The sequence below is a fragment of the Orycteropus afer genome, unplaced genomic scaffold, assembly GCF_000298275.1.
Source record: "Orycteropus afer afer isolate SDZICR_OR568_19922 unplaced genomic scaffold, OryAfe1.0 scaffold00416, whole genome shotgun sequence".
Lineage (NCBI taxonomy): Eukaryota > Metazoa > Chordata > Mammalia > Tubulidentata > Orycteropodidae > Orycteropus > Orycteropus afer.
The window spans coordinates 2,734,532-2,761,520 of NW_006922003.1; the positions used below are offsets into that span (position 1 = coordinate 2,734,532).

The window sequence follows — 26,989 nt, forward strand, 5'->3', positions numbered from 1 at the left end:
TTTTAAAATCTAAGATTACATGTGGATGGTGATAAGAAAATAGTAAGAGAAGAAATGAACTGTTGTATACTAGATCCACAAAAACAAAACAGAACTTTTAGAAAATGTCTTCAAAAACTAAACATAATAATCACATTTTATAGAATATATTAAATTTAATTCTTGGTGCTTACTGAATAAATTAAATCTAACACCATAATTAACCTTTTTTCCTAGGAACTTACCAAATTTTGCTTGCTCTTCTCCAGCTTTTTCAACTTCTTCCAATGCTAGCTCTACTTCTTGAGCTTTCATCTAAACATTAAAAAAAAAAAAAAAAACTATTTGAATATCCCGTAACATTAACTATAAGAACTGAGAATAAGGATTTTCTTTTATTCACCATCCCAATCCTCAGCCCCTTCAATGCCCGGCACATGGAGACAATCAGTAAACTTTTGTTGAATGAATATATGCATGATTTCTTCATTAAAGACTATAATTTCTAGATTCTCAGAACAGCCAGAAACAACTCTGAGTCTTCTTTTTCCCTCAAGATTTATGACCAGTATTGCGTCTTCTTGTTTTGTAAATTTCTTCACTATTTCTTTTTCTAATTTCAATTGTCTTTATTCTAAAATTCACTTACTGCCGTCAAGTCTGATGCGACTCATAGCAGCCCATCCTTGAGTTTCCAAGGTGGTATCACTATGGAAGTAGATCGTCCAATCTTCCTTATGTCTAATATCATCTTTAATTCCTTTCTATTAATCCTGTATACTGAGTCCAGTTTAGCCTTCCTAAGGTATATTTTGTTTGATTCAAGGTATATTTTACATGTCAATTGTGGCTTAAAAATCTTTAATGGCTCTTCATTGTTAATAGCATAGAATAATACATCTTTAAGGCTTTCCATAGCCTTTCTCAAACTATCCACCAATGCTTATTTCCTCTATAACCTGCTACATGTATTCTGCAGTTATCTCCACAAATGTAAAGAATAAGCACATTTTCTATTCTCTTTTATAGTAATCCCCAATTCTAGAATCTCCTTGCCATTTTACCTTTCCATTCCTTTCTGTTTACCTAAGACTAGTTATCAGTCTTCATCCTTTATGAGATTTCTTCAACCTTTTAAAATCTCTCCCCTTCTAACAAATTTCTATAAAGTCACTGTCTGCATTATTCATTTGGACCTTGCTGTGAGTCAGGCCTGACTCGATGGCACATAACAATAACATAGGCAGATGTATGCTATTTACTTTTAAACATACCCATTCTGTTTTCCCTATTCTTTTAGGAACAGAGTAGGACCTAGCAATGCTTTGCACACTGAAGGTTCTCCACGTACATTTGAAGATACTTTTGCATGGCAATTTAGATTTCACAAAGTATTTCACAGAGATATTTAACAGTAAAAGTTATTTTAAAATTTGTTGGATACAAACCTTCATTAGAGACTGAGTAACTCTGAAAAGGTGTATCAAGCTTTCTTGATTTTCACTTTTTATTTCATTTATTTCCACCTAAGTAAACAAACAATTTTGTTTTATTTTGTAACTCTTAATCAAAATATAAGAACACTTCCAGGTGTAGCATTCAATGATTTCAATGACAACTTAATAATATATATTCACATGTATGTATGTATGGTGTGTGTATATATATACACACACCATACACACATAACCAAACCACCAAACCCCCTACCATCAAACTGATTTCAACTCATAGGAACTCCATAGTTTCCAAGGCTGTAATTCTTTAGAGAAACAGACCACCTCATCTTTCTCCCACAGGGCCGCGGGCGAGTTCAAATTGCCATCCTTTTGGTCAGCAGCCCAATGCCTTAACTACAGAACCACCAGAGCTCCCATATGTCTGTGTCTAAGTATACATACACACACACACACACACAAACCAAAAACCCACTGCCATTGAGTCAATTCCAACTCACAGCTACACTCACTGGGTTTCCAAGTCTATAAATCTTTGTAGAAATAGATTGCCTCATTTTCTTCACCAGGAGCAGCTGATAGGTTTGAACTGCTGACCTTTTGCTTAGCAGCCAAATGCCTTACCCACTGTGCCACCAGAGCTCATGTATTTATGTGCATGTGTGTATATATGTATATTTCCATGCTCTTATCAGTTAAGCACCTTAGATAGAGAAATCAACAAATTATCTGCCAGTTCTTCTTGTCGAGGCAGGTCATCTGGGTCAACTTTCATTATATCTTTCCAGTTTATATTAGGTGGCATGTTGAATTCTTTCACCGTGCTTTAACTTCTGTAACAAAACAGGGGTTGTCAGAATTTCCAAAATAAACAGCATTACTGACTCATTGTAACTATCTGAGGTACTTTGCAAAGAGCTTTTGCTAATTAATTGCAAAGCAAGTTAGTGGGCAAAATAACCTTGATCAAACCTATATATAGTAGGTAGCCAAAACCATCAGAACAAACTACTGTTTTTGTTAAATAAGGTAGGATGGTTTCCTCGCTAAAACTAATCCCAGTAGAAGGTAAGCTTCTGGGGCCTCTCTACCACCACCACCACCACCACCAATCCCTGCCCCCCCTCGCTCTGCTCGCTCCGCTCGCTCCTTCCCCCCCCCCCCCCCCCCCCCAACGCGCGCACACGTCTAACAGTGCTAAGCCCGAGGTGCAGCAAAGGCTAAAATCGATCCGTGATTCAGAGAAACAGGAACTGGGGACAAAAGTGCGTAAATAATTGGTTAAAATGAGTGAAGATGGGTCGAGGAAACCACGGCTTAAACAAAAAGGCAGAAAATTCGCGGACCAGGGATAGAAGGTGCGGGGAAGCTGGCTTGTTGAATACGGGCCCTGAGGCCAAAGGACCTGCGTGTGACTCGCAGCTCCGGCTCACGCGGAGCAATTCATCTAGACTAAGCCTGGCTAAATCAGCAGCGGCCCCTCAACTACCGCACCAACCAAACCGAGCCTTGCTGCAGCGCCCCGATCTCTTCCCGACGCTGTTCCACCCGGCTCTTGGTCCCGCCAACTGGTCCAGAGCAAGCAGTAGCGGCAGTGGCTGCTAGGCGACACCATTCCCCACCCAGCCAAGGCCAGAGCAAGGCCCCGGATGCAAATGAAGCCTACATTTCACGACGCCGAGTGATGCTTTACGTTCCGATGCACCGGCGGGGTGCTTGGACTCAGAGTTAAAGGTCCTGCAGAAAACGTAGGATGAAGACTCCAAATCCCAGAGTACAGTTTTTGTCGGTGTCATGTGCATGCTGGGATCTGAAGTCTCTGGGAGGTAGGGCGTTCCCGGCGTGCAGTGCGGGGGGCTGCGCCTATACCAGGGCTGCGCCTATACCAGGGCAGCGATTATACCCGGGCAGCGGGGGTAGGACCGGGAGGGTGGAGGCGCGGTGGCCGAGTCAAGTCGGGGCTGGTGGGCTGAGCGCGGTAGATCATGACTGTGGCTTCCATGGCGTCACTCGCCGGGTCGCTCTTCCTGAGGTTTCCCTAAGCAGCTATTGGTGGAGCAGTTCCCAGGTGAGGTCAGGCTGTTGGTCAGCAGCGTGGGAGAGGTTGAGGGGAGCGGTCCCGTTTTACTGAAGCTCCTATCTCGGCGTTGGAAAGACTCGCCCGAGCCTGAAAACGAGGTAAGATCCCGCTTTCTCAGACTTGTGCAAACGACGCCTGGGGTGGTGCCCTCTGAAAGAAAAAAAAAAGTTTTAACCTTGTTTAGTATCAACATCTATCTCTGTGCAGTGGAGGGGGGACAACACATCCGAGATCATGGTTTTGGGGTGAATGAAGGATTGAGAAAAGGACACCGCATCCTGCAACCCTGCCCGCCTTACCTGTAACACCTTTTCCTTCGCGCAAGGTTGAGAAGCTAGTGTAGAGTGAAAGCTCTAGAGGAGAGAGGTTATTACTTATCCAGGCCAATGTTGGGGTGGAGAGAGAAGGAGTAGCAGATCTTTTTCTGTCACTTGCTTAATGACCGAGGGGATTGACCATGTATGGGAGCAACTTCTCAGGTGTCTGCCACTGTTACTAAGTTTTGCTTATGTCGTGCTTTCGGCCATTCTGGAGTAAAAAAAAAAAAATTCCATTGCCATCAAGTCGATTCCGCTTCTTAACGACCCCGTAGGACATAGTAGAACTGCCCCCACAGTGTTTCCAAGGCTGCTTAGGGCATTTGGCTGTTAACCAAAAAGGTCTGTGGTTCCAACCCCACCAGCTGTTCCGCGGAAGAAAGATGGGAGGTGGTCTGCTTCCGTAAAAGATTTACAGTTTTGGAAACTCAAGGGGAGTCGCTGTGAGTCGTACGTAATCGAGTCGATGGCAGTGAGAATCTTTAAGGAAGCATATTGCCACAGCTTTCTTCCCCGGAGCCCCTATGGTTCGATCGCTTACCTTCCAATTAGCAGCCGAGCGCTTAACGTCCGCGTCACCATGGTTCCTTCTTGAGTAATAGACTTGAAATCTAAATGACATTTCCAACTGTGTGGACCAGTGCTTCTCATCTTTATTTTATTTGTGACTGATAGTTATTTTTTCTTTTGAAAATAAATAGTGTATTTCTTTCCAAAGCACATGTTTGGGTAATAAAGCACTAACTCAGTAGAAAATAAAAACAGCTAGTGATTTTGTGAGATAAAGACATGAGGTTTATAGGGGTGATCATTTTGTTGAATCCTTTACTAAAAGAGTATACGCCAAAAACGTCATTATCTCACTTAATTTTCATAGGAATTCGATGAGATAGGTGCTTATATTGGTCTCAGTGTACAACTAAGTTGGAAAACCGAGGCTTGGTAGGTCAGGTACCCTGCTCAAAGTTTGTGTGATTGAACAGGAATCTTTCTGACTGGAGGACATGTTCTCAATTGCTGTGTACTACCTCCTGAGGCATGCTCGGAGCCAGTATTTATAAAGTGCTGGTTCTTTGACCAAAGAGCTGTAGTGGTGCAGTGGTTGAAGTATTTGGCTACTGATCAGAAGGCCGAGGACTAGAACCCACCAGCCACTGCTCCAGAGGAACATGAGGCACTCTGCTTCTAAAAAAATTAACACCTTGGAAACCCTATGGGGCAAATGAGTCGGAATCGACTCCTTAGTAGTAGGTTTTGGTTAGTTCTTTAACCTTCTTTTATATTAAATATATTACATTCTAATTGTATCACTTTGTTTACTCAAATATTTGAATTAAATATTCTTCATGTTCAATATTTTTAATTCATAATTTAATGGAGGAAGGTATGAATAAGCTTTAATATTTATTAAGCACATATTATGTCAGGAGCTCTGGTAGCATGGTGCCTAAGGCATTTGACTGCTAACCAGAAAGTTGGCGGTTCAAACCCACCAGCCACTCCTCGGAAAGAAGGTTGGGCAATCTACTTCCGTAGTGATACTGCCTCAGAAACCCAAGGAGGGTCACTATGGGTCAGAGCCGACTGGACAGCAGTGAGTTTGTCTTTTTTTTTTTTTTAATGTCAGATACTGTTCTTACTACTGGGTATTTATTTTCGTAAGTTGAATTTTATTTTTTATTACAGCATCTTGTTTTCCTCAAAACATTCATTATAACTGGCTATCATATCTATTAAGGAGCTCAGGTGGCACAGTGCCTAAGATATTTGACTGTTAACTAGAAGGTTGACAGTTCATACCCACCAGCCAGTCTGCAGAAGGAAGATGGGGCAGTCTATTTAGCGCCTTGGCAAGGTTGTGGTCACTGCTTGGTCATAGCCAGCTACCCAGAGAGACCAAGTAGTTGAACCTGTGGGCTTGGGACCATAGTCGCAGGGGACATCAAGCTCAATTGGCATAACATACTATACAAAACATTGTTCCACCTCCTACCTTGGCGAGTAGTGACTGGGATCTTAAAAGCTAGCAAGCTGCCATCTAGATGCAACAATGGGTCTCTCCTCGTCAAGTGCAAAGAAGAATGAAGAAAACCAAAATTCATTGAAATAATTAGTCCTAGAGACTGATACGCCATCTGATCTGCAGCCTATACAACTATGAGACCAGAAGAACTAGGTGGTGCCCGGCTACCACTGTCACCCACTTGGAAGGGGATCTATGTAGGAGATCCTTGATAGAGCGGGAGAACGATGTGGAACAAAACTGAAAATCATTTGGAGGAAAAAAAGGGGGGGACCAGGTTTGCTGGTCTGATAGAGCCTGGTGGAACCACTGAGACTATGACCCCTAGCTGCCCTTCGGGTCTGGAATTGAACCCACACCTGTGGTTTCCAGCCAAACAAAAGACAGGCATATGAGTTGAACATTTACCTCAAGTAGATACACTCTTTGGAGAGAACAATCATGGGAGAAAGAAGGGCTGCTTATGCACAGGGAGACAGCTCAGGGGGCAGGAGCCCATGGAGGGATGGACACTGGGAAGAGGTAACTGTGGGGAGGAGGTGGGAGGGGAGCTGTTGCATTGTGGTAAACTGTGGTCAATGTCATGAGACAAAGTGTATGTGAACTGCTGTATGGAAAGTGAATTTGCTCTGTAAATCTTCACCCAGATCACAATTAAAATAAATAAACAAGTAAACAAAAAAACAAACAAACAAAAAAAGATTTACCGCCTTGGAAACCCGGTGACAGTCAACTATGAGTTGGAATTGACTCTATGACAGTGGGTTTTTTTTTTTTTTTTTTTTTTGGTTTCATATTTATTAATTTACTAGTTTTGTTTGTTTATATTGGTGTTATCTGCCCTTATTTCCCTCACCCTCTTGTTCACATTTATATTATCAGCACTTCAAAGGGTCAGACCTAAGTTTTAGTTTTAGTCCCATTTTTGGTGATGTGAAAACAGGTTCAGAGCAGTTAAATAATTTTCTAATACTTGATAAAGCCAAGAGTTTTACCCAGTTCTTAATTGAAAGCAAAGTCATACTTAAATGTCATTGTTTACCTTATTCTAACAATGAACTTGAAATTATGTACTTTGCTAGACACTGGGGATACAGCAGAAAAAAGCTAGTTATGTTATAGGTTCTTATGTGCAGTAGTCTCTGTCCCTAACTATGGTCAGGAAATTTAATTCAAGTTCTAGTCCAGCAACTTACAATATAATTTTAAGGAAAATCACTAAAACTCTGCAATAACTTTCATCAAATTGTCTTCGTCATTCAATTTTTACAAAGAGAATAGAATTTATGTTTCAGGTTCATGAATGGCTGTCTTATATTACAGCAACACTAGCCTAGACTTGCCATTTTTCTTGCCTAAGGCCACTCCTCGGAAGGAAGATGGGGCAATCAACTTCCATAGTGATACTGCCTCGGAAACCCAAGGAGGGGTCGCTATGAGTCGGGGCCGACTCAACGGCAAACAACAACAACAACAAGCCTTTATGAACAGTTTTATCTAACAAAAATCACTTCGCAAGCAAGATTTGCCTCTTATTTTGTTGCATCTAGTCTCGGTACCAATCAGCTTATATTCCTTACATGATCCTTCCACTCCTTTTTAGCTCCTTTATCAGAAAAATGAGTTTCCTTACTTTCCCAATGTTGAAATTAAAGCATAACCATAAGAAGAAATGTAATATCCACTATTTATAATAAATGTTTTGTTTTTGCCTTCTTCTCATAGAGATTTGCAGCAAGTTGACACTTGTCTTCCCTCAACATGAGGAGACTGGAAAGATTAGTAGGAATCACTGTGAATGCAGACTTTACAAACTTTGCAGACCAAAGTTTTATAGACTTTAAAAGTATAATAGATTGCTCTTATTGAGTAAGATGGTATAATCATAATGAAACCATTAAGCTGGAAGTGCTTTCCAGGCTAAATTTTCCCAGATTCATATAAAATTTTTTATATGTTCATTTTTTTCCCACAGTTACACTGGAATAATTGTTGGACCATTGGAACACTCAATTTTGTTGAAAAAATTGTATTAAATTTTGTAGCTCTATAATATAGTTCATGAGTGGTTAATTGCAGTCTGAAATTATTCTACAGTTAATTCTATAGAAAATACTCAATTCTCTGGTAGACCTGCCTCCTGCTGAAATAGATTTATGCAAAGAAATACTACAACACTTGAGAAGAAAACTGCTCTCGATAAAATTTCAGAACGTGTATATCACTAAAAAGAAATAAATTTGATAAATTCTTTGAGAATAGAGTAAGAAGGAATGATTTTAAATGTGAGAGAATTGGTACAGACTATTGATCTCAGATATTCAACCTCCTAATAAGTATTCTTAAAAATAAGAACACAGAAAATAGAGCAAAAGTCGTAGGAAACTTTCATGATAGGGAAATATATAAATTTGTATTTTTAAATATAATTACTTAATTTTCAGTTGGAAAGTGTTATTGGCAGGTTAAGTTATTTGGATTTATAATCTGTAATCCTTTGTTCATAAACTGGCCAATGACTTGAAAAAGTAAAACATAGATATAGATAGTAACATGCCATTTTTGTAGCAAATGTAAACCAATCATCCCAGCTATTCACATTACATGTCTATGTGTGAGTGTACTAGTATACATAGAAAAAAGAACTAGCTATTCCCACAACAGTTAACAGCAGTGTACTACATTTTTATAGCAATGGCCCCCCCTCTCATGCTTCTGTATATATACACATATGCATACACCACCTCTACTCTTGCTCTGGGTTCTTTCACTTGAAACCTAAGTTGACTCCACAGTGTTTTTTACAGGTGGATGACGTATGAGCTGAACTTTGAGGAACTGAGCTTCTGGAAGAATTAGCATTCAGTCTTTTTTATTTGTTTTCTGTCAACAGATAGATTTGTATTTATTTGAGGGAGAAGAAAAAACATGCTGCTTGTATCATCTTCATAATTTTTTTTTTTTTTCCAGTTTTTGTCCATGAGTACTTCTGGAAAAGATGGCTAATGTTAACTTCAAAGAAGTAATCTTAATAGTAGGTGTGGTGACTGCCTGCTATTGGAACAGCCTCTTTTGTGGTTTTGTTTTTGATGATGTTTCAGCAATATTGGATAATAAAGACTTACATCCATCTACACCTTTGAAAACTTTATTTCAGAATGACTTCTGGGGAACCCCTATGTCTGAAGTAAGTAATTATATCTCACATTTTCAAATATTCTTTTAATTTATTGCCCTTAATTCTTTATCTTCATTGTCGTCATAGTAATTATGGGCTTTTTCAAAAAAAAAATTTATATGAGACATAACATATTTGTAATAAACATAAAGTTTAAGATGTGATTATCTTCTCTAAAACATACTTGATTCTTTCCTTATCTGTGTACCTGGGCTTTTAACCTTTTTAAGATAATATATGTGTGTGAGAACCAGATGTGCACTGAGAAAAGGAGGTGCAGTACAAGTCTGTGTCTTGCTAAATGACTTTATTTCTCCTTTTTCTCTCTTGTGAGTAAGCAGAAGAGATGACTGCTTGTGATATATTTAACCATTTTAAAATATAGTAATTCAATATAAATAGATTAGATTTTAAAAGTAAAAATAGTACAACATTGCCTACTTTGCTACAGAAAGAAAATGTCATTTACTAAATATTAAAATCTGTGTCATATCTCTTACCTAATGGTTATTTTGGTTTTGTATTGAGAACTTTAAAGTATAGTTCATTTTTAGGAGTGATCAAACCATTGACCTTTTGGTTAGCAATTGAGCACTTTCCCATTGTACCACCAGGGCTCCTTAGAATTCTCCCACTAAACCACAAATATCCCTGTCTGACATGTAGGTGTTAGATAGAGGGGTATTGAAACAAAGCTTGTAACACTTTGTGATAGTTTGTTGTTTTTTCCTTGGTAGTCATTTTTGGTCCCTTCCTCCAGTCCTCAAATTTGGAAACTTCTCATAAACATACCACCCCCCCAAAAAAAAGCCCTCAAACTCACAACCATCAAGTCGATTCCAACACATAGCAACCCCTATTGTGTTTCCAAGGCTGTAAATCTTTATGAAAATAGATTGCCCTATCTTCCTTCCGTGGAGCAGCTGGTGGGTTTGAACCATTGTAATACTTACTGGTCATCATACCACTAGAGCTCCTAATTCATAAACACATACTAAACTCACTGCCATCGAGTTGATTTTGACTCATAACCACCCCTCCTCAGGTTTCCGAGGCAATATCTCTACAGAAGTAGATTGCGCAATCTTCCTTCCAAGAAGTGGCTGGTGGGTTTGAATTGCCAGCCTTCTGGTTAGCAGTTAGATGACTTAGGCACTATGTAAATATTTTTTCTTATTAATAAGCAGGACTTGTTTTTCTCCTGCCTTCTTCTCATCCAGTTCTAGCCTTTAAGAAAATATTTTGATAACAAGGGAAAAAATTGCCTTGTTAGAACATCCATTATTTCTAGACAGCTTATTCCATTACATCTCTACCCTGATCCATAGTAACCTTTAAAATATGTGTCCATTCTCCCTCCATCTTATGCTAGTAACTATTGTGATTATAGTTGTGACACAGAGATTGTGACTTGAAAGGCCAGATGAAAGGGCCTTGTAACTGTTAGCTGTTTTGGTTACCTAGTGCCGCTTTGATAGGAACATAGCACAAATGGGATGGCTTTAACAAACGGGTTTATTCTCTTACAGTTTGGAGGCTTTAAGTCTAGAGTTCAAAGTGCCAGGCTCTAGGGACCGGGTGAAAGTCCCTCAACCTTGGGCTTATACTCTGCCTCTTACTCCCAGCCCACTGAAGCTGGAGGCTTTTCTTCACTCAAACAGCTGCTGGCTGCTGAGGCTGACAAACCCAGGGTCAACAAGTACAAAGACATAGTGCCAATGTTACAAAACAACACTGCAGGCCACTAATTCAAGTCCACTAGAAGTCCGAGGATTGGCAGGGCATGGCAGGCTGCTGAACAACTTGGCTACATGTAGGGTTCCAGTATGCCAAAAAGTAGAGACCAATCCCCAAGCTTCTCCTTACATAGGGGAAGCAGACCACATCCCTAAAGCAGCTACTCAGCTGCTTGTGGTAGATCCCACCATGGAGTTGATTGCCAGTCTCATTATGGAGAGTAACTACCACCAGCCAAGTTGACACACAACTGTAACTACCACATTAGCAAACCATGGTGTCAGTGCTATGGGAAGAGGCTGTTTGTTTTTAAGTCATCTTGGTGATTTTGTGGTCCAGCCAGAGTTGAGAACCACAGAGCTAAAATAAACCATAGTCTTCTGAGTTTTGGCCTATGAAGTACCTTGTGTTGTACGTTCTGAACATATCTTGCCTCACTGTATGGTTTCCACTTATATGGAGATTCACAAAAACAGGAAACTGTTTACATATAGATAGATAGATAGATAGATAGATAGATAAACTATTACATTTATGCTTCTGTTTCTACTGCCAACTGATACCGTAAGTAATCAAGTTTATTTTTACTTTGCCTGCATGTCACAGTTATATGTATTGTTTCATTATGGAACCAGCTGCTTTACTGTAAATTTGATATCTAGTAAATTGATGATTATTAATAAAAATGAAGTCGTAAGTAGGTTCCTAATGAATTAAATAAGTAAGTAATTATGTTAATAATTAATCTGCTTTTAGTTGGTTGTTGCCTGTGGCATATGTGCATCTAAGAGACAGACAAGCAATTTTAAATGCTACAATTAAAAGTACGTGTTCCCTTCTACTTTCTGACTTTATCCTTTCAACTATAGCATATATTCTTATGGAGCAGCACTAACACTAACATTTCAGGCTCTAACAGATTTTCACTTCTAGCACCTTTTCCTACTTTTCATGTGTTATGCACTGATATGTGTCCCCAAAAAATATGTGTGGTAAATCTTAATCCCTGTTCCTGTAGTTAAGGAACTCTAGTGGTATAGTACCTAAGGCATTTGACTTCTAACCAGAAGGTTGGTAGTTCAAACCCACCAGCCACTCCACAGATTTACTGCCTTGGAAACCCAATGGTGGTCCCTATGAGTCAGAGTCGACCTGAGGGCAGTCGGTTTGGTTTTATTGGGTGGGTACCTGTAGTTATCATCCCATTTGGGAATGGGCTCCTTTTTTATGTTAATGAGGCAGTATTAGTATAGGATGTATTTTTAGTAGATAATTTTTGAGATAAAAAGAGCAGATTAAGTGTGTGGGGGGGGTGAGGCAGAGATGGGGAAGATATAAGCCACATGAAATCTCCAAGGAGCCAAGTATATGTAAAATATGTGTGGTAAATCCTAACCCCTGTCCCTGTAGTTAAGGAACTCTGGTGGTGTAGTGCCTAAGATATTTGACTGCTAAGCAGAAAGTTGGTAGTTGAAACCCAACAGCCACTCCAAGAAAAAGAAGTTGAAAGAGACAAAGACCTTTCCCCAGAGTTGCAGATTACAAGATTAATACAGGAAAATCAATTGTGTTTTTCATACACCAGCAATGAGCAACCCAAAAAGGAAGTTTAGAAAACAATTCTATTATGGTAACTCCTAAAAGAATAAAATACTTAGGTGTAAGCTACCAAGAAAGGTGAAAGACTCTCATTGAAAACTACAATGCGTTTATGGAAGAAATTAAAGAACATCTCCATAAAAGAAATACATTTATATTCATAGATAGGAAAACAATATTGTTAAGGTATCAGTTCTACCCAAAGTGATCTAGGGATTCAGTATAATCTCTTTATTAAAATTCCAGTAGCATTTTTTTACAGAAATGGAAAAACTGATGCCCAAATTCATATGGAATTGCAAAGGATCATGAACAGCCAAGAACTCTTGAAAAAGAACAAAATTATAGAACTCATATTTCCCAATTTCATAACTTCCTATATAACTACAATAATCAAAGCAGTGTGATAATAGCAGAAGAATAGACATATGGATCAATGGAATAAAATAGTCTAGAGTAGAAATAAACTGATACATCTAGGGTCAGTTGATTTTTGACAAGGGTGCCAAATCTATTCAATAGAGGAAGACATAGGCCAACAAATAGTGCTGGTACTAGCTTTTCATATGCAGGAAGATACAGTTGGTTCCTCAAAAAGTTAAACAGAAAATTCATGAGGCCCGACAATTCCATTCCTAAGTATACATCCATAAGTATTAAAAACAGAGTTCAAAGTTTCTGTTTGAGTTGATCAAACGTTTTAAAAGTAGATAGTTGTTAAGGTTACACAACATTGTGAAAGTAATTAATACTATGAATTGTACACTTAAAAATGATTACAATTGTAAATTTTAAATAAAAGTAACAATCCCTAAAAAACCGAAAGTGATAGGTGCTCAGTCAGTCTTGTAAGAGCTGAAATTTGAAGGATACATAAATAGTTAGACAAGCAGGAATGAACATTCTAAGTAAACAGCATGCATGTCATGATATACGTATTCAATACAAGCAGCAATATTAAAATAACCCTAATCCCCAAATGGGGAATCTTTGTTTTTGTGCTTCCGCTCTGGTGGTATAGTGCCTAAGGCATTTGACTTCTAACCAGAAGACGGGTGGTTCAAACCCACCAGCCACTCCTCAGAAGGAAGGTTGGGCCATCTACTTCCATAGAGATACTGCCTCGGAAACCCAAGGAGGGGTCGCTATGGGTCGGATCCAACTTGGTGGCAGTGGGTTTGAGTTTTTTTTTTTTTAATGTTCCCTGATATGGATGAACATACTTGTTATGTCTATACCTTTGTAACAGATTTATAGCAAAAGGTTGTAAGTAGGAGAACAAGGACACCGCAGTGTAGTAAATTATACGGTATGGCTTTTCACCAGCAATGAGCAGTAGTCTTTGTAACTCCCACTTTGTCGTGAGCAACTGAGTAGCTGATTGTTAAAGTTATCCACCTGGTGTATTTTTCTTGGAGCAGCATGAAGCAATCTTCTGGGAAGTCCACTCTCTCTCAGGTGTGTAGAATTCTGATGTTAGGATTGGTTAGTTTTGTCACTCTACCAGGCTCAAAATGAGTGGCGTAGTGCCTAAGGCATTTGACTGCTGACTAGAAGGCTGGCAGTTCAAACCCACCAGCCACTCCTCAGAAAGAAGGTTGGGCAATCTACTTCCATAGTGATACAGCCTCTAAAAGCCAAGGAGGGGTTGCTGTGAGTCGCATCCGACTCGATGGCAGTGTGTTGTGTTAGAGGCAGAAGGAGTTTCTGACTTCCAGCTGAGAGAGACATGCTTGCTAAGAGAGAGAGACACGAGAGAGATGCACTCCTGAGAGAGAGATGGCCTACTGAGAGAGACAGCAGGCTGATAGAGACTGAGTGCATTCCTGAACTTGAATTGTAGCCTGTTGCTTCCCTAATAAACCCCATAATCTGTGAGTTTTGTGTGGCCACTGCAGCGAATTATCAAACCCAGCAGAGGTGGTGGGTGCCTTGAGAGGGACGGTTGATGTCAAGATTGGTGAGAGGGGTGGAGAGTGGCAGCATGTCTGGCCTCATAGGAACAGGCCTTGAGCTGCTGATAGTGATTCTATCTTCCTCTTGTGGAGTTAGAAGAGATCAGAAGATGCTGCCTCCTTGCCTCTTGAAGGCAATGAGTTTAGCTATTTTTGTTTTTGGTATTATTTTGCAAAGTCTGCACAGTGATTATAATGCTGTATGCTTTTAAGGGGAAAAAAATAACTATGATTTGAATGCAAGTATTCGATAACTGTGAAGTTAGTACAATAAGTCTAGTTTCCTAATACACTTTTTTTTTAACATTTTAAGACAATTTTTGTACATAAACATTTATTCAGTCAAGAGCATAAGACAGAATCTCTTAACTCTAGTGATATAAAATTACTCAGACACTGAGTGTGCATACCCTTATATAAAACTATAAAATATTACCAAGGTAGTAATTTTGAACTGTGTGTTTCATTCTTAAAACTGGTTTGATTATGTTTTATCATAAAACATTCTTTTGATTAAATGTAACTTCTAATTTATAAAGAAATTCAGTACTTGACATAAAATTTCATTTATTGCCAACAAAGCACATCATACAGATTTTTGTTCTTCTATTACTCTCTAAGTAATATTCAGAGATTTTGAGTTTAATATATTCAGATTTATACATTTTAGAGATGTTTTTTATAAAACAAATGGATAGTGCTGGTATCTCTGAAGAAAGCCCTGGCAATCTACTTCCAAAAAACAAGCCATTGATAACCCTATAGAGCACAGTTCTACACGGAAACATGCAGTGTTGCCACGAGTTGGAGTCAACTTGACAGTACCTGGTTTTGGTTTTGAGTCATCGCTGTTTGAACTGAGGTAGTAAGCATTCTGTTTACTTTGGAACGTCTGACCAAGAGTTACATAAACTTTTGTATAGTGTATTGGTAATAGATAAGGAAGGAAAGCCTTTGCTCCAACTTGATCCATGTCACCAATGCCCTTTTATATTTATTTTTTTTAATCTGTGTATATGTGAAGAGAAGTTAATAGTCAAATGTTCTTTTTTCTACTGTTAATTCTCTGACCACTCTATTATCAAGAAGGAAATTACCTCGTTTTGGGACAAATGGGAAAACATAGATTATAAACTATCTTCCATGGCTGTGTTACTCAGGGCATTTTGTTATTCTATTGTTATTTTTCAGCCAAATGTACATACCTTCAGTGGGAAATGCAGTGATTAAATCATGTACCCTGGAGGACTAAGGTACTTAATAATCAGTGATTTTTTTTTTTTTCTTTTTAGGAGCGAAGTCACAAATCTTACCGACCCTTAACAGTATTGACGTTTCGCTTAAATTATTTGTTTAGTGAACTGAAGCCAATGTCATACCATCTCCTAAATCTGATTTTTCATGCTGTGGTTAGTGTGATATTTCTTAAAGTCTGCAAACTTTTTCTGGACGATAGGAGTAGTGTGATTGCTTCTTTACTTTTTGCAGTGCATCCAGTACACACAGAAGCAGTAAGTAAAATTCAGTCATTTTTTTTTCCTCATTATTATTTCACAAAAGGAGCCTTGGTGGTGCAGTGGTTAGGTCCTCAGCTGCCAATCAAAAGGTTAGTATTCAGATCTACCAGAAGTTGCATGGAAAAAGATATGGCAGTCTGCTTCCATATAGATTTATAGCCTTAAAAACACTATAAAGGCGGTTCTGCTTTGTACTGTAGGGTCTCTGTGAGTTGGAATAAACTTGAAGGCAGTGAGCTTAACTATTTTTGTTTTGGGTATTATTTTGCAAAGCCTGCACAGTGATTACAATGCTGTATGTTCCTAAGGGGAAAAAAAATTAACCATGACTTGAATGTAAGTATTCTATAACTGTGAAGTTAGTACAATAAGTCTAGTTTCCTAATATACATTTTTTTTAAGATTTTAAGATAATTTTTGTACATAGATGTTTATTCAGTCAAGAGCATAAGACAGAATCTCTTAACTTTAGTGATATAAAATTTAAATGAGTACAGTCCTTTTCTTTGCTAATTGTTCTTCATTAATATAGATTTTAAGGGTTATTTGTCATCTTTTCATTGTTTGTGTTTCAAAGGACAGAAAAATATAATCAGCAAGGCAGATGTAATTAAGGAATGAAAATATATCAAAATATATGCAAATGTGAGCAGACATCCTAATGAATGCGATACTGAATAGTTTCATATTATGTATTGCTATGTGTTTCCAAATTGTGGTCTTTCTCTTGTATTGCTAGTATATTCATCAGCCCGTTACTAGCCAAACAACCAAAACTCACTGCCATCGAGTCAATTCTGATGCATAACAACCTTATAAGACAGAGTAGAACTGCCTTGTGGGGTTTCTAAGGCTGTATATCTTCACAGAAGCCAGCTGCCTCATCTTTCTCCTGTGGAGCAGCTGGTGAGTTTGAACAGCCAAGTGTTTTAACCACTGCACCACCAGAGCTCCTTCCTATCCAGCAAGACATACCAAAAGTATCATTTTATGTTCCTTAATAACCTTGAAACTCCAAAATGCCTCCTAGCAAGAGCAAAGTATTCAGTTGCTTTGTTACAAACTTTTATTTCTAGGTAAAAGTCTTTATGTTTAAACTATGTGAAAGAGAGAGAGAGAGAGAGAGAGAGAGAGAGTGTGTGTGTGTGTGTGTGTGTGTGTGTTGGTATTGGTGGAGGTGTTATGTCCCTCTCCCACTAACTGTCTTGTAGCTTTTGGTGTCTAGCTGAACAGACATTTTCTCATGTGTTTACCAAACGATAGGTGATTTTTTTATTTTATGAGTTCCAAATGCTTGTAAGGATAAAGCTTTTGGGAGTTTATATACAAATTTTTAGAATTTAAAAGGATTTCTGAAATAAATTAGCTTCATCCTCTCCTTTTTCAAATGAGAAGATGAAGGTTCAAAGAGGTAAGATAGTTGACCATGCTTACAGATCAAGAATTGAAAACAAGATTATATTTAAACTCCAACCTAAATAATATTTATTTATAGCGGCTGAAATTTAGTTCCCTCTCCTATTTAAAGTGGTTTCTATTTGTTCTATTTATTTTCAAGTTTATTGTCTTTTTGAACTTTAGTTTGTTAATTTATTATGAGGTAACACAAGTGAATTTATGGTACTTCAGTATTTTAAGAATAATTGTGTTTTAAGAAAAATTTTAAGGGTTTAGTTTTTTAAAAAAAATTTAAGATCTCTGGTGGCGTAGTACCTAAGGCATTTGACTGCTAACCAGGAGGCTGGTGGTTCAAACCCACCAACCACTCCTCAGAAGCAAGACTGGGCAATCTACTTCCGTAGAGATACGGCCTCAGAAACCCAAGGAGGAGTCACTGTGAGTCTGAACCAACTTGACAGTAGTGAGTTTGGGTTTTTTTGGGGGGGGTGCTAGATAATTGTACTAGAATTATTTCAGACGTTACATTGGGGGAAGCTGGGTAACTGATACCTCTGCTTTTTTTTTGTAATTTCTTGTGAGTCTATAGTTATTTCAGAGTATGTTAAATAACAACAATGAAAGAACTGTTACAAATGATCCTTCGGATGGTTTCATTTATGGGTGATATACAAAGTCACCACTTGATGGCACTCAAAGAATGTCTAAGAAATAGAAATGTATCTGTGAAGTGTTATGATGGTTTAATTTCTCTTTAAAGTGCTGTTGGTATCATGTAACATTTTCAAGATACCCTTCATTAATTTGCAACCCATAACCCCTTCTCCCTTTCTAGGTAACAGGTGTTGTAGGAAGAGCAGAACTTTTGTCATCTATCTTTTTTCTAGCTGCATTTTTGTCATACACCAAATCTAAAGGACCAGATAATTCCATAGGTAAATATCTAATATTTGACTTTTATCTATAGCTATAAAACTTGATGAGGTAATTTTTATTTATGCCATGTGCTTCTTAAACATCATATGCCACAGTGACACATATGTTATTCTATTTTAGCTTATAGATGATAATATGACATACATTATCCATATTAAAAATTGCATGTAGAAGTTTTATCGTAAGCTAATACATTCTACATGATCTAATTTTTAAAACCAAATTACCCTAGAATATAGGAGTTTTGAATCTTATTCCCTACTTCCATCTGCTATTACATGTACATGATACAGGTACCAATGATTCAGTTGTCTTTCTACAAATAACTCCTGGTAGATTGTGAATTGTACTGTTTAGGGAAGGTTCAAAGCCAAGCCTACTAGAGTATAACTTTTATTATGTGTAGATCATAGTTCAGCTATTTATTGAGCCTTGCCATGTGTCCTACTCAGGAAAATGCTTTATATACATTGGGTCATTAATGATGCCTGATATTGTCTGGGGGTGGGGGGAGCTATAAAATTATTATTTTTTTAGAAAGCTCACACCATGGTTGTGAAAGGGGCTTCATGTAATGGCTTTAATCTATTTTGTGTTGATCTTAAAGTTTAACTGTGATGAATAGTTCAAGAAGTAAATGATTTAGTCAGTACCAAATAGCTTAATAAGGAGGTCTGGTGGCGTAGTGCCTAAGGCATTTGACAGCTAACCATCAGCCATTCTGTGGAAGAAAGATGGGGCAATCTACTTAAGTAAAGATTTTCTCCATAAGTCGAAATAAACTCAATAGCAGTGAGTTTTTTTTTTTCTTTAAATAGCTTAATATCACTTAGACTTAATTTGAGCAGCTTTGCCACTTGTTTCTATGTATAATTATAATTCCTAAAACATTTTGAGTGGCAACATATTGTACTGATAAAGAATATGGACTTGAAAGTCTGGTTTCAAATTCCAGCTAGCTCTACCACTTCTACCTCTACGACCTTAGCAAATTAGCCTCTCTGTGCTTTTTCTGTGTTTATAAAATGTAGATAATAATAATAGTCCCCACCTTCATCATAATGCCGTCGTGAGGATTAGATGAGTTATGAACCTGGTACGTAGTAAATAGTATACCTGTTTTCCCTGTTATCCATTATACAGTCAGAGAGTTCAGTCACTAGGGTAGAATTGCAAATTAGGTAAGAAAGGAGCCATGTTAGTGCAGTGATTGAACACTCAGCCAGTAATCTAAAAGTCAGTAGTGTGAATCTACCAGGGGCTCTGCGAGATAAAACCCAACAGTCTATTCCTGTAAAGATTACAGTCTAGGAAACCCAGTGCGTCAGTTCTACTCTACCATATAGGGTCACTATGAGCTGGAATCAACTGGATGGTACCCAACCACTGCCTTATGTATAATCCTAAGCAAAGCATGAATGATTAGGAAATACTATTGCCTACAAAACCATCTACGATCAAGCCCTTACTTACCTCTCTAACCATATCTCCTGCTATTCTCCTCCTAACTCACTTCACTATAGTCAAATATATTTTTTCTATTCCTTCCACCATTACACTTGCTGCTTCCTCTGTCTTTAGTTTTCTTTCCCTAGATCTTCATATAGTTGTCTCATTTATAAATGTCTTTATGTCATCCAGGACTCAACTATTTCTCTCTCACATTAACCTTCTTGTCTACTCCAACTAAAATAAACTAAACCCCAAAACAAACCCATTACCATTGAGATAGTTCCGCTCATAGCGATCCTATAAGACAGTAGAACTGCCCCATAGGGTTCCAAGGCTGTAATCTTTACAGAAGCAGACTGACACATCTTTCTCCCCTGGAGCCACTAGTGGGTTTGAACAACTGAACTTTTCCTTAGCAGCCAAGCTAAGGAACCTGTCACCTCCCTGTACCACCCTGTCACCTCAACTAAAATGAGCTTCTACCTTATTATATTTTCAGTCCTAATTGTTTACTTTGTTCTTTATAAAATTTCTTGTTCTTGTCTCACAATACAAATAGCTTCTTTATTTAAGTTCTTAATTTACTTTAAATTCTTGGCTTGTCTGTTCAAGTAATCCTGTTTTAGTTTTGTGTGTTATTAGGTTTGCTCTCCCTTGTTGAGGATGGTTACCGTTAGGTATTTATTTTGGCATGTGAGCTCAAGCCACTTGTTCACCTAAAATTACTCCTTACTGTGTCTGTTAAAAGGAGCTCTGATGGCATAGTGCCACCAGCCACCCTGCGGAAGAAAGACTGGGCAATCTACTTGTGTAAAGATTTACTGCCTCGGAAACTCAAAGGGGGTCGCTATGAGTCAGAATTGACTCAATGACAATGAGTTTGGTTTTGTTTGGTGTCTGTTAAAGGGAAGGTCAGAGTCTACTCTGTGTCCATCCTGAGATTTTGAAGAGAGGGAGAGGAATTAAAACCCAGAAGTTAGCACTATAGTACAGCCCTTGATATCATATATTCTGTTACATTCTGTGTTAGTATTGATAATTTTGGCCTAACAAGCATGTGAGGTTTTTTTTAATGGAAATATGCTATAATACTTAGTATCTCCAACAATATTTCTTGATTGATGTTTTTCCTTTCAGTAATTTTAGTCTGTTGAGTACTTTAAATTGAAAACAATTTTTAAAATAGATAAGTTTCTATATTAACCCAGTAATAGAAGAAAAACCATTAGATTCATGAGTTAAGTTATTATTTATTCTTGTATTTCTTGAGTCAATTATTTCAGTTTTTCCTTTGGTTATATTCTTAATGAATAAAACTGAGATCGTATAATCATAGGAATGTACTTTTTTTTTAAACTGAAGGTCATATTTTTCAGTAAGAAAACTAAAGCTTAGAAAAGTCACAAAACAAGTTAGTAATTACTCTCACAGTTCATTCTTTATTTAATCAAATTACTACAAAGTAGTAGATGTTTACTTAAAGTTGATGAAGTAAGTTTCCATTTAAATGACCTTGTGAGTGTTCTATAAAGAATTTTTTAAGGAATAGTATTGATTTAATTTCTTACTTATAAACCTGTGTCATTTTAGTTCTTATAATCTTTTTTAGGGAGCTCTGGTAGCATAGTGGCTAAAGCACTTGACTGCTAACCAGAAGGCTGGCGGTTCAAACCTACCAGCCACTCCTTGGAAGGAAGGTTGGGCAATCCTACTTCCGTAGTGATAACTGCCTCGGAAACCCAAGGAGGGGTCGCTATGAGTCAGGGTCGACTCGACGGCACATAACAACAACAACAACAACAACAATCTTTTTTAATAAGAATGGTAGCCCACGTGATCAGTAGTTTTAAACTTTAGGTTTTTAATAAATTGTAGGTATAATAAACTCTATAGATATTTTATCTGTACAATAATTTCAAATACTTCTTTTCCTATTGATAGTTTGATAATTATGACTCAGATCTATAATTTTTCCTTCTCTAAATTCTCCACCCTGCCTTTCTTTTAAAAGTTAGTATTTGGTTAGGTAATTTTCCTCTTCTAAAACAATGTTTTTTTAAGTTCATTGATACATCTTAATGTTTTACTTTGCTTTGAAAATATAAAGCAAAAATTACTTACAAAATTTAAATATACTTTAGATTATAAAATATAAATTAATGGGACATATATCACATGTGGATATGAAATCATAAGTAAATATTTTTCATAGTCTCTTATAGTTGTCTAATATAAGATATCCTTCTGTAAAATTATAAACTTTATAAACTTGTTTTATTTCTATTAAATTGCAGTGTGGGCTCCAATTGCATTGACAGTATTTTTAGTGGCTGTTGCAACATTGTGTAAAGAACAAGGGATAACAGTTGTGGGAATTTGCTGTGTGTATGAAGTGTTTATTGCCCAAGGGGTAAGGAGAAATACAAATTTTTTGGTTACTATCTTGGTTTATCCTAGTTGAATCAGATTATATATTTATTTTCTAAATCTATTTTTAGAATTTGTTTTATCTATGTAATTCAGGCTGTTTACCAACTCATTAGAAAGTCATGCCAAAAACTTGCATGAAACAAGCATGTTTTGTTTCATACCTACTAAAACTTTTTTTCAAAGACATGTTCAATTTTTAAGGACTGATTTCTGATTTTCACTAAAAGATTCGTTAGGCAGTTTGGAAAAGTACACAATAATACTGTATGATAAAATTCATTATTGGATAAGATTGTTCCATATCAATTTCTTAATTATAGTCAAATTGTGTCTAATGTTATACAAGTTTCCCCCACTATCTGAAAGTAGAACATTTCTATGAAACCTTTCATGAGTGGAAATGGCGTAAAACAAAGAAGCAATTACCATTAATTTGTATGGAAAAATGTTTTTGAGTATCCTGGGCCCAAAAACAACCTACCAAATCATACCGTATAATGCATAAAATCTAAAATAACACTTAACATACATGTGTTCAGAAACGCAGTTCAAACCTGTGGCAGCTTGATGCTGAGATCCTCAGTGTAGTTCCTGGGGAAGGAGCTTTGCAACGCCGCTCCTGCTGTCCAGGGTGCACACTGCCTCTTTAACGGATTGCTGCAGAACAAAAACTGTGAAACAGACACTGAACGCTAGTTTCACAATATGCCTTTTTTCGTAAAACCGAAAATTCTCTTTGGATTTCTTCCTGTTTGAGGAAACAGGTACTAATGAGGTCTTTCATAAAAGTGAGGTGGCATAACGTGGATGTTAGAAAAGGGGGGGATACCTGTATTTGGAAATTACTGTATTGTAAAAACATGATAGTATATTGTAATTCAGTATTTAAAACATTTTTCCTTTCCTCTCCTAGTATACTTTGCCATTATTATGTTCTACTGCTGGACAGTTTCTCCGTGGAAAGAGTAGTATTCCATTTTCTATGATGCAGACACTGATAAAACTCATTGTCCTGATGTTTAGTACACTGTTACTTGTTGTGATTAGAGTCCAGGTTATTCAGTCCCAGCTGCCAGTATTCACAAGGTATGAAATTCTGATTCTTTTTTTGTCCTTTTCTTTGATAGTGATGATTTCAGATTTTTAATGATTATAATGTTTCAGAGTCTTTGATTTACATTGAGTTTTTCTAACAGCTTTATTGATGAGTAATTAACATAAGAAACTGCACATATATAAAATGTACAGATTAGTAAGTTTTGATATATGTGTATAGTCATGAAACTAGCATCACAGTCAAAATAATGACCCCTTGATAGGTAGTGACCTCTAATTGGTTAATAGAGTTAAGTCTTCTGTGACTTTCATGACTGTTTGTCTTCTTACTCTATCAATTATTGAGAGAGGAATGTTGAAATCTTTGTCTGTAATTGTAGTTTTGTAAATTTCTCCTTGGAGTTCTATCAATTCTTGCTTTACATGCTTTGAAATTCTGTTATTAATGCACATACATATAGAATTGTTAGATCCTCTTGATCAGTTGACCCCTTTATCATTTTGAAATGAACTTCTCTATCTGCTATGAGTCGGGGCTGACTCGACGGCATATAATAACAACAACAACAACATCCCTAGTAAGAAACTACTCCGAAATTTACTTTGTGTTATATTTGTTTCTATTCTTTTACTTAAAACCAACCCATGTCTTTAAAGTAGATTTCTTTTTTTTTTTTATTTTATTTTTTTTTATTATTTATGATGTCATCTGTTTTTTGTTGGTCATATGGTACCCAGTGTCACTCTGTATGTCTCATAAATTATAAAACCAACAAAAAAACAAACCTACTGCCACAGAGTTGATTCAGACTCATACCCCCATTGTGTTTCCAAAGTGGTAAATCTTTACAGAAGTAGATTACTCCATCTTTCTTCCGCAGAGTGGCTGCAGGGTTTAGAACCACCAACCTTCTAGTTAGTGGTCAGAAGCCTTAGGCTATTGTTGTTGTTAAGTGCCATCGAGTCGGGCCCGACTCATAGCGACCCCTCCTTGGGTTTCCGAGGCAGTATCACTATGGACATAGATTGCCCCATTTTCCTTCTGAGGAGTGGCTGGTGGGTTTGAACCTCCAGCCTTCTGGTTAGCAGTCAAGTGCCTCCTTCATTAAATTATACCAAAATATTTTTACCTATTTCAGTTTTTTCTTCTTGTTTGATAAAATATTCTTTATTCTTTCTTTTTTTTTTTTTTGTCTTTTTTTATTGTTGTAAAGATATATAGGGTGTGTGTGTGTGTGTGTGTGTGCATGTATAGGAGCTCTGGTAGCACAGTGCCTCAAGCCCTTGACTGGTAAGCAGAAGGCTGGCGGTTCAAACCCACCAGCCACTCCCTGGAAGGAAGGTTGGGCAATCTACTTCCGTAGTGATAGCGCCTCAGAAATCAAGGAGGGGTGGTTATGAGTTGGATTCGACTCCACGGCAATGGTTGCATTTTTGCGTTGAGTTTCCAGATAATGCTAAAATATCTTTAACATAATAATGTTTTGATGTATGTTACATAGTACTGCTCATTTGTTATTATGAACCATTGTACGTGGCTCGAATTTTTAATAGGCTTTATTAGGATTGGGACCATGGATGGTTTGGATGTTGCCTGAAAGGACGTTATGGGTGCATGACGGTATATACATTTCCTTCTTCACCTTAGTTTCAGTTTTTGTTCTGTTTATCATTTATCTTAGATAGTTTTGAATCAGTTATTTTCCATCTCTATTTCTACAGTCTGTAAATACGGTTTATAGGTGTGGGCATATTTGTTTTGTGTTATGTATACATGGGTGGATGGATTATTTAAAAACTATTCATTGTTTTTCTGTTTCTCTGTCTTTTTAAAACTTTCTTACTCTGCCCTCAACTTGTTACTCATAATATTTCTATTTCCTCTTCATTTGCATTATTGAAGGCACATAACTGTATGCCAGAAATTGTATATATGTTGTGCTGTGTTACATACATATATTCCATATATATATACTCCCCCCTAAAAAAAAAACATAGTCATTTTTGAATGTGTCTTTGTGTTTATGTGAAGGGCTTGGCAATCTATTCCACAAAAAAATCATTCCTGGGCCTGTTCAGTGGCAGCTAACTACAGCACAAATACACAGACCCACACACACAATATGTGTATTATTATATATCTGATTTTATTCTATTAGATTGTCATGTGAAGTTGATTACAATCTGACTTGACTGTTGTGAGCATTATAATAAATGTGGGTAATGATCAATATGCAAATATAATCATATAAAATAAACTCTTTACAGTTAAATTATTGAATCAGCTATCCTAAATGAACTGTTAACTATAAAAATTGAACTCTAGTGGATTACAGGAAAAAAGATAGCATTGTATTCAGTTCTGCTAGTGATTTTGAGAATTCAAGGCCTGACTCTTAAGTTTTATATGTAGAGAGAGATACTCAAATATGAAAACTTTCAAAATGATATTAATTTATTCAAATAGTTTTTATTCAACAATTTGGTGTTTTGAAGAAGGCAAAGTCAAATAGTAGAAGTTAATATTTCTTTGCATTGTTCATTTTAAAATGAGGAATTAGGGTTTTCAAAAACTCCTCTATTAATCTGGCCAGTAAAATTTAAAGCATAGACTAAATAATAAATGTGAGTAATGACTAAACAGGCTTAATTCCTAAAATATATACTGTATAATAATACATCATGGCCTGGAGAAATGAAAAAGTAAAACACAAATAAAATGTTTTGTATGTCTGTATATTTACTATTCTATACTAAAAATCTGATGGTTAGCTTTCTAGTGGTCAAAGTAAATTAAGGGAAAACTCCTAAGTAATCATGAGTTTTCCCTGTCCATGAGAAGAAAAACGTAGTAATTTTTTCTAGGAAGCATAACTCCTATTAGCAGTTAGATATTAAAAAAATGTCTCTTATATGCAAACATTGGTGCATGTTCTCAAAAGCATCCATGCACATGCAACAATAAACCTTGTAAAATTTTGTATTAATCTTAATCAGAAGGTCATACTTTAATGAAAGCAATTCTATAGTGTCATTGTTATAGTATGTATGTCTGAATTGTTCTAATAAAAAACTAGAGAGATAGGTGACCTACTTCCCCTTTATTCCTGTCAACTAGTTGCTTTTTAAAGCTTAGACATTTTAAACTCTGACAAAAGTCTGAAATATCCCTAAAAAAAGTATTTACATTTTCTGTTTGATGAAATTACATATAAAATATTTACTATTGTTCAGTATTTTATTTATACATATTATATATTTCTTTTGTGGTTAAAAAATTTCATTTTAAACAACTGCTTTTCATCCTTTCTACAGATTTGATAACCCAGCTGCTGTAAGCCCGACTCCTACAAGGCAGCTAACTTTTAACTACCTCCTTCCTGTGAACGCTTGGCTTCTATTAAATCCTTCAGAGCTCTGCTGTGATTGGACAATGGGAACAATACCACTTATAGAGTCATTTCTAGATATTCGAAATTTTGCCACATTTACTTTCTTTTGTCTTTTGGGAGCTTTAGGAGTATTTAGTCTGTGGTACCCTGGTTATTCCTCTAAGACTGTTTTAATGGTAAGAAACTTTATTAACTTTTCAGGTAATAATACATTCAGTTGATTAAGGGAAAGATGACCACTCATTCATCAAAAGCTTATTTTTAGAAGTAATTCTTTGTTCAGCTTTATCTCAGTTTATGAAGTTATTTTAGGTTATCCTGAAATTATATATCAGAATATAATATGCAGGCATACTTTGAAATGTATATATATGTGTGTGTGTGTGTGTATTGTTGTTGTTGTTGTTGTTATGTGCCGTCGAGTCGGCCCCGACTCATAGCGACCCCTCCTTGGGTTTCCGAGGCAGTATCACTACGGAAGTA

General features: G+C 36.9%; 2 protein-coding genes across 2 annotated transcripts in view; one reads left to right on the top strand and one right to left on the bottom strand.

Annotated features, from left to right (window-relative positions):
- The window catches only part of CEP290 (centrosomal protein 290), a 145,070-nt gene extending 142,829 nt beyond the window's left edge, over positions 1-2,241 (bottom strand). Inside the window, exons 1-3 of the mRNA XM_042782692.1 lie at positions 2,140-2,241; positions 1,428-1,505; positions 225-294 (exon numbers count right to left, since the gene is read on the bottom strand). Of these exons, the coding sequence (XP_042638626.1) occupies positions 225-294; positions 1,428-1,505; positions 2,140-2,241 (250 nt within the window). The remainder of the gene's footprint in view (positions 1-224; positions 295-1,427; positions 1,506-2,139) is intronic.
- Positions 2,242-8,845: 6,604 nt separating this feature from the next.
- The window catches only part of TMTC3 (transmembrane O-mannosyltransferase targeting cadherins 3), a 63,666-nt gene continuing 45,522 nt past the window's right edge, over positions 8,846-26,989 (top strand). Inside the window, exons 1-6 of the mRNA XM_007953812.2 lie at positions 8,846-9,043; positions 15,618-15,836; positions 18,076-18,175; positions 21,923-22,038; positions 22,972-23,144; positions 26,430-26,682. Of these exons, the coding sequence (XP_007952003.1) occupies positions 8,855-9,043; positions 15,618-15,836; positions 18,076-18,175; positions 21,923-22,038; positions 22,972-23,144; positions 26,430-26,682 (1,050 nt within the window). The 5' untranslated portion in view covers positions 8,846-8,854. The remainder of the gene's footprint in view (positions 9,044-15,617; positions 15,837-18,075; positions 18,176-21,922; positions 22,039-22,971; positions 23,145-26,429; positions 26,683-26,989) is intronic.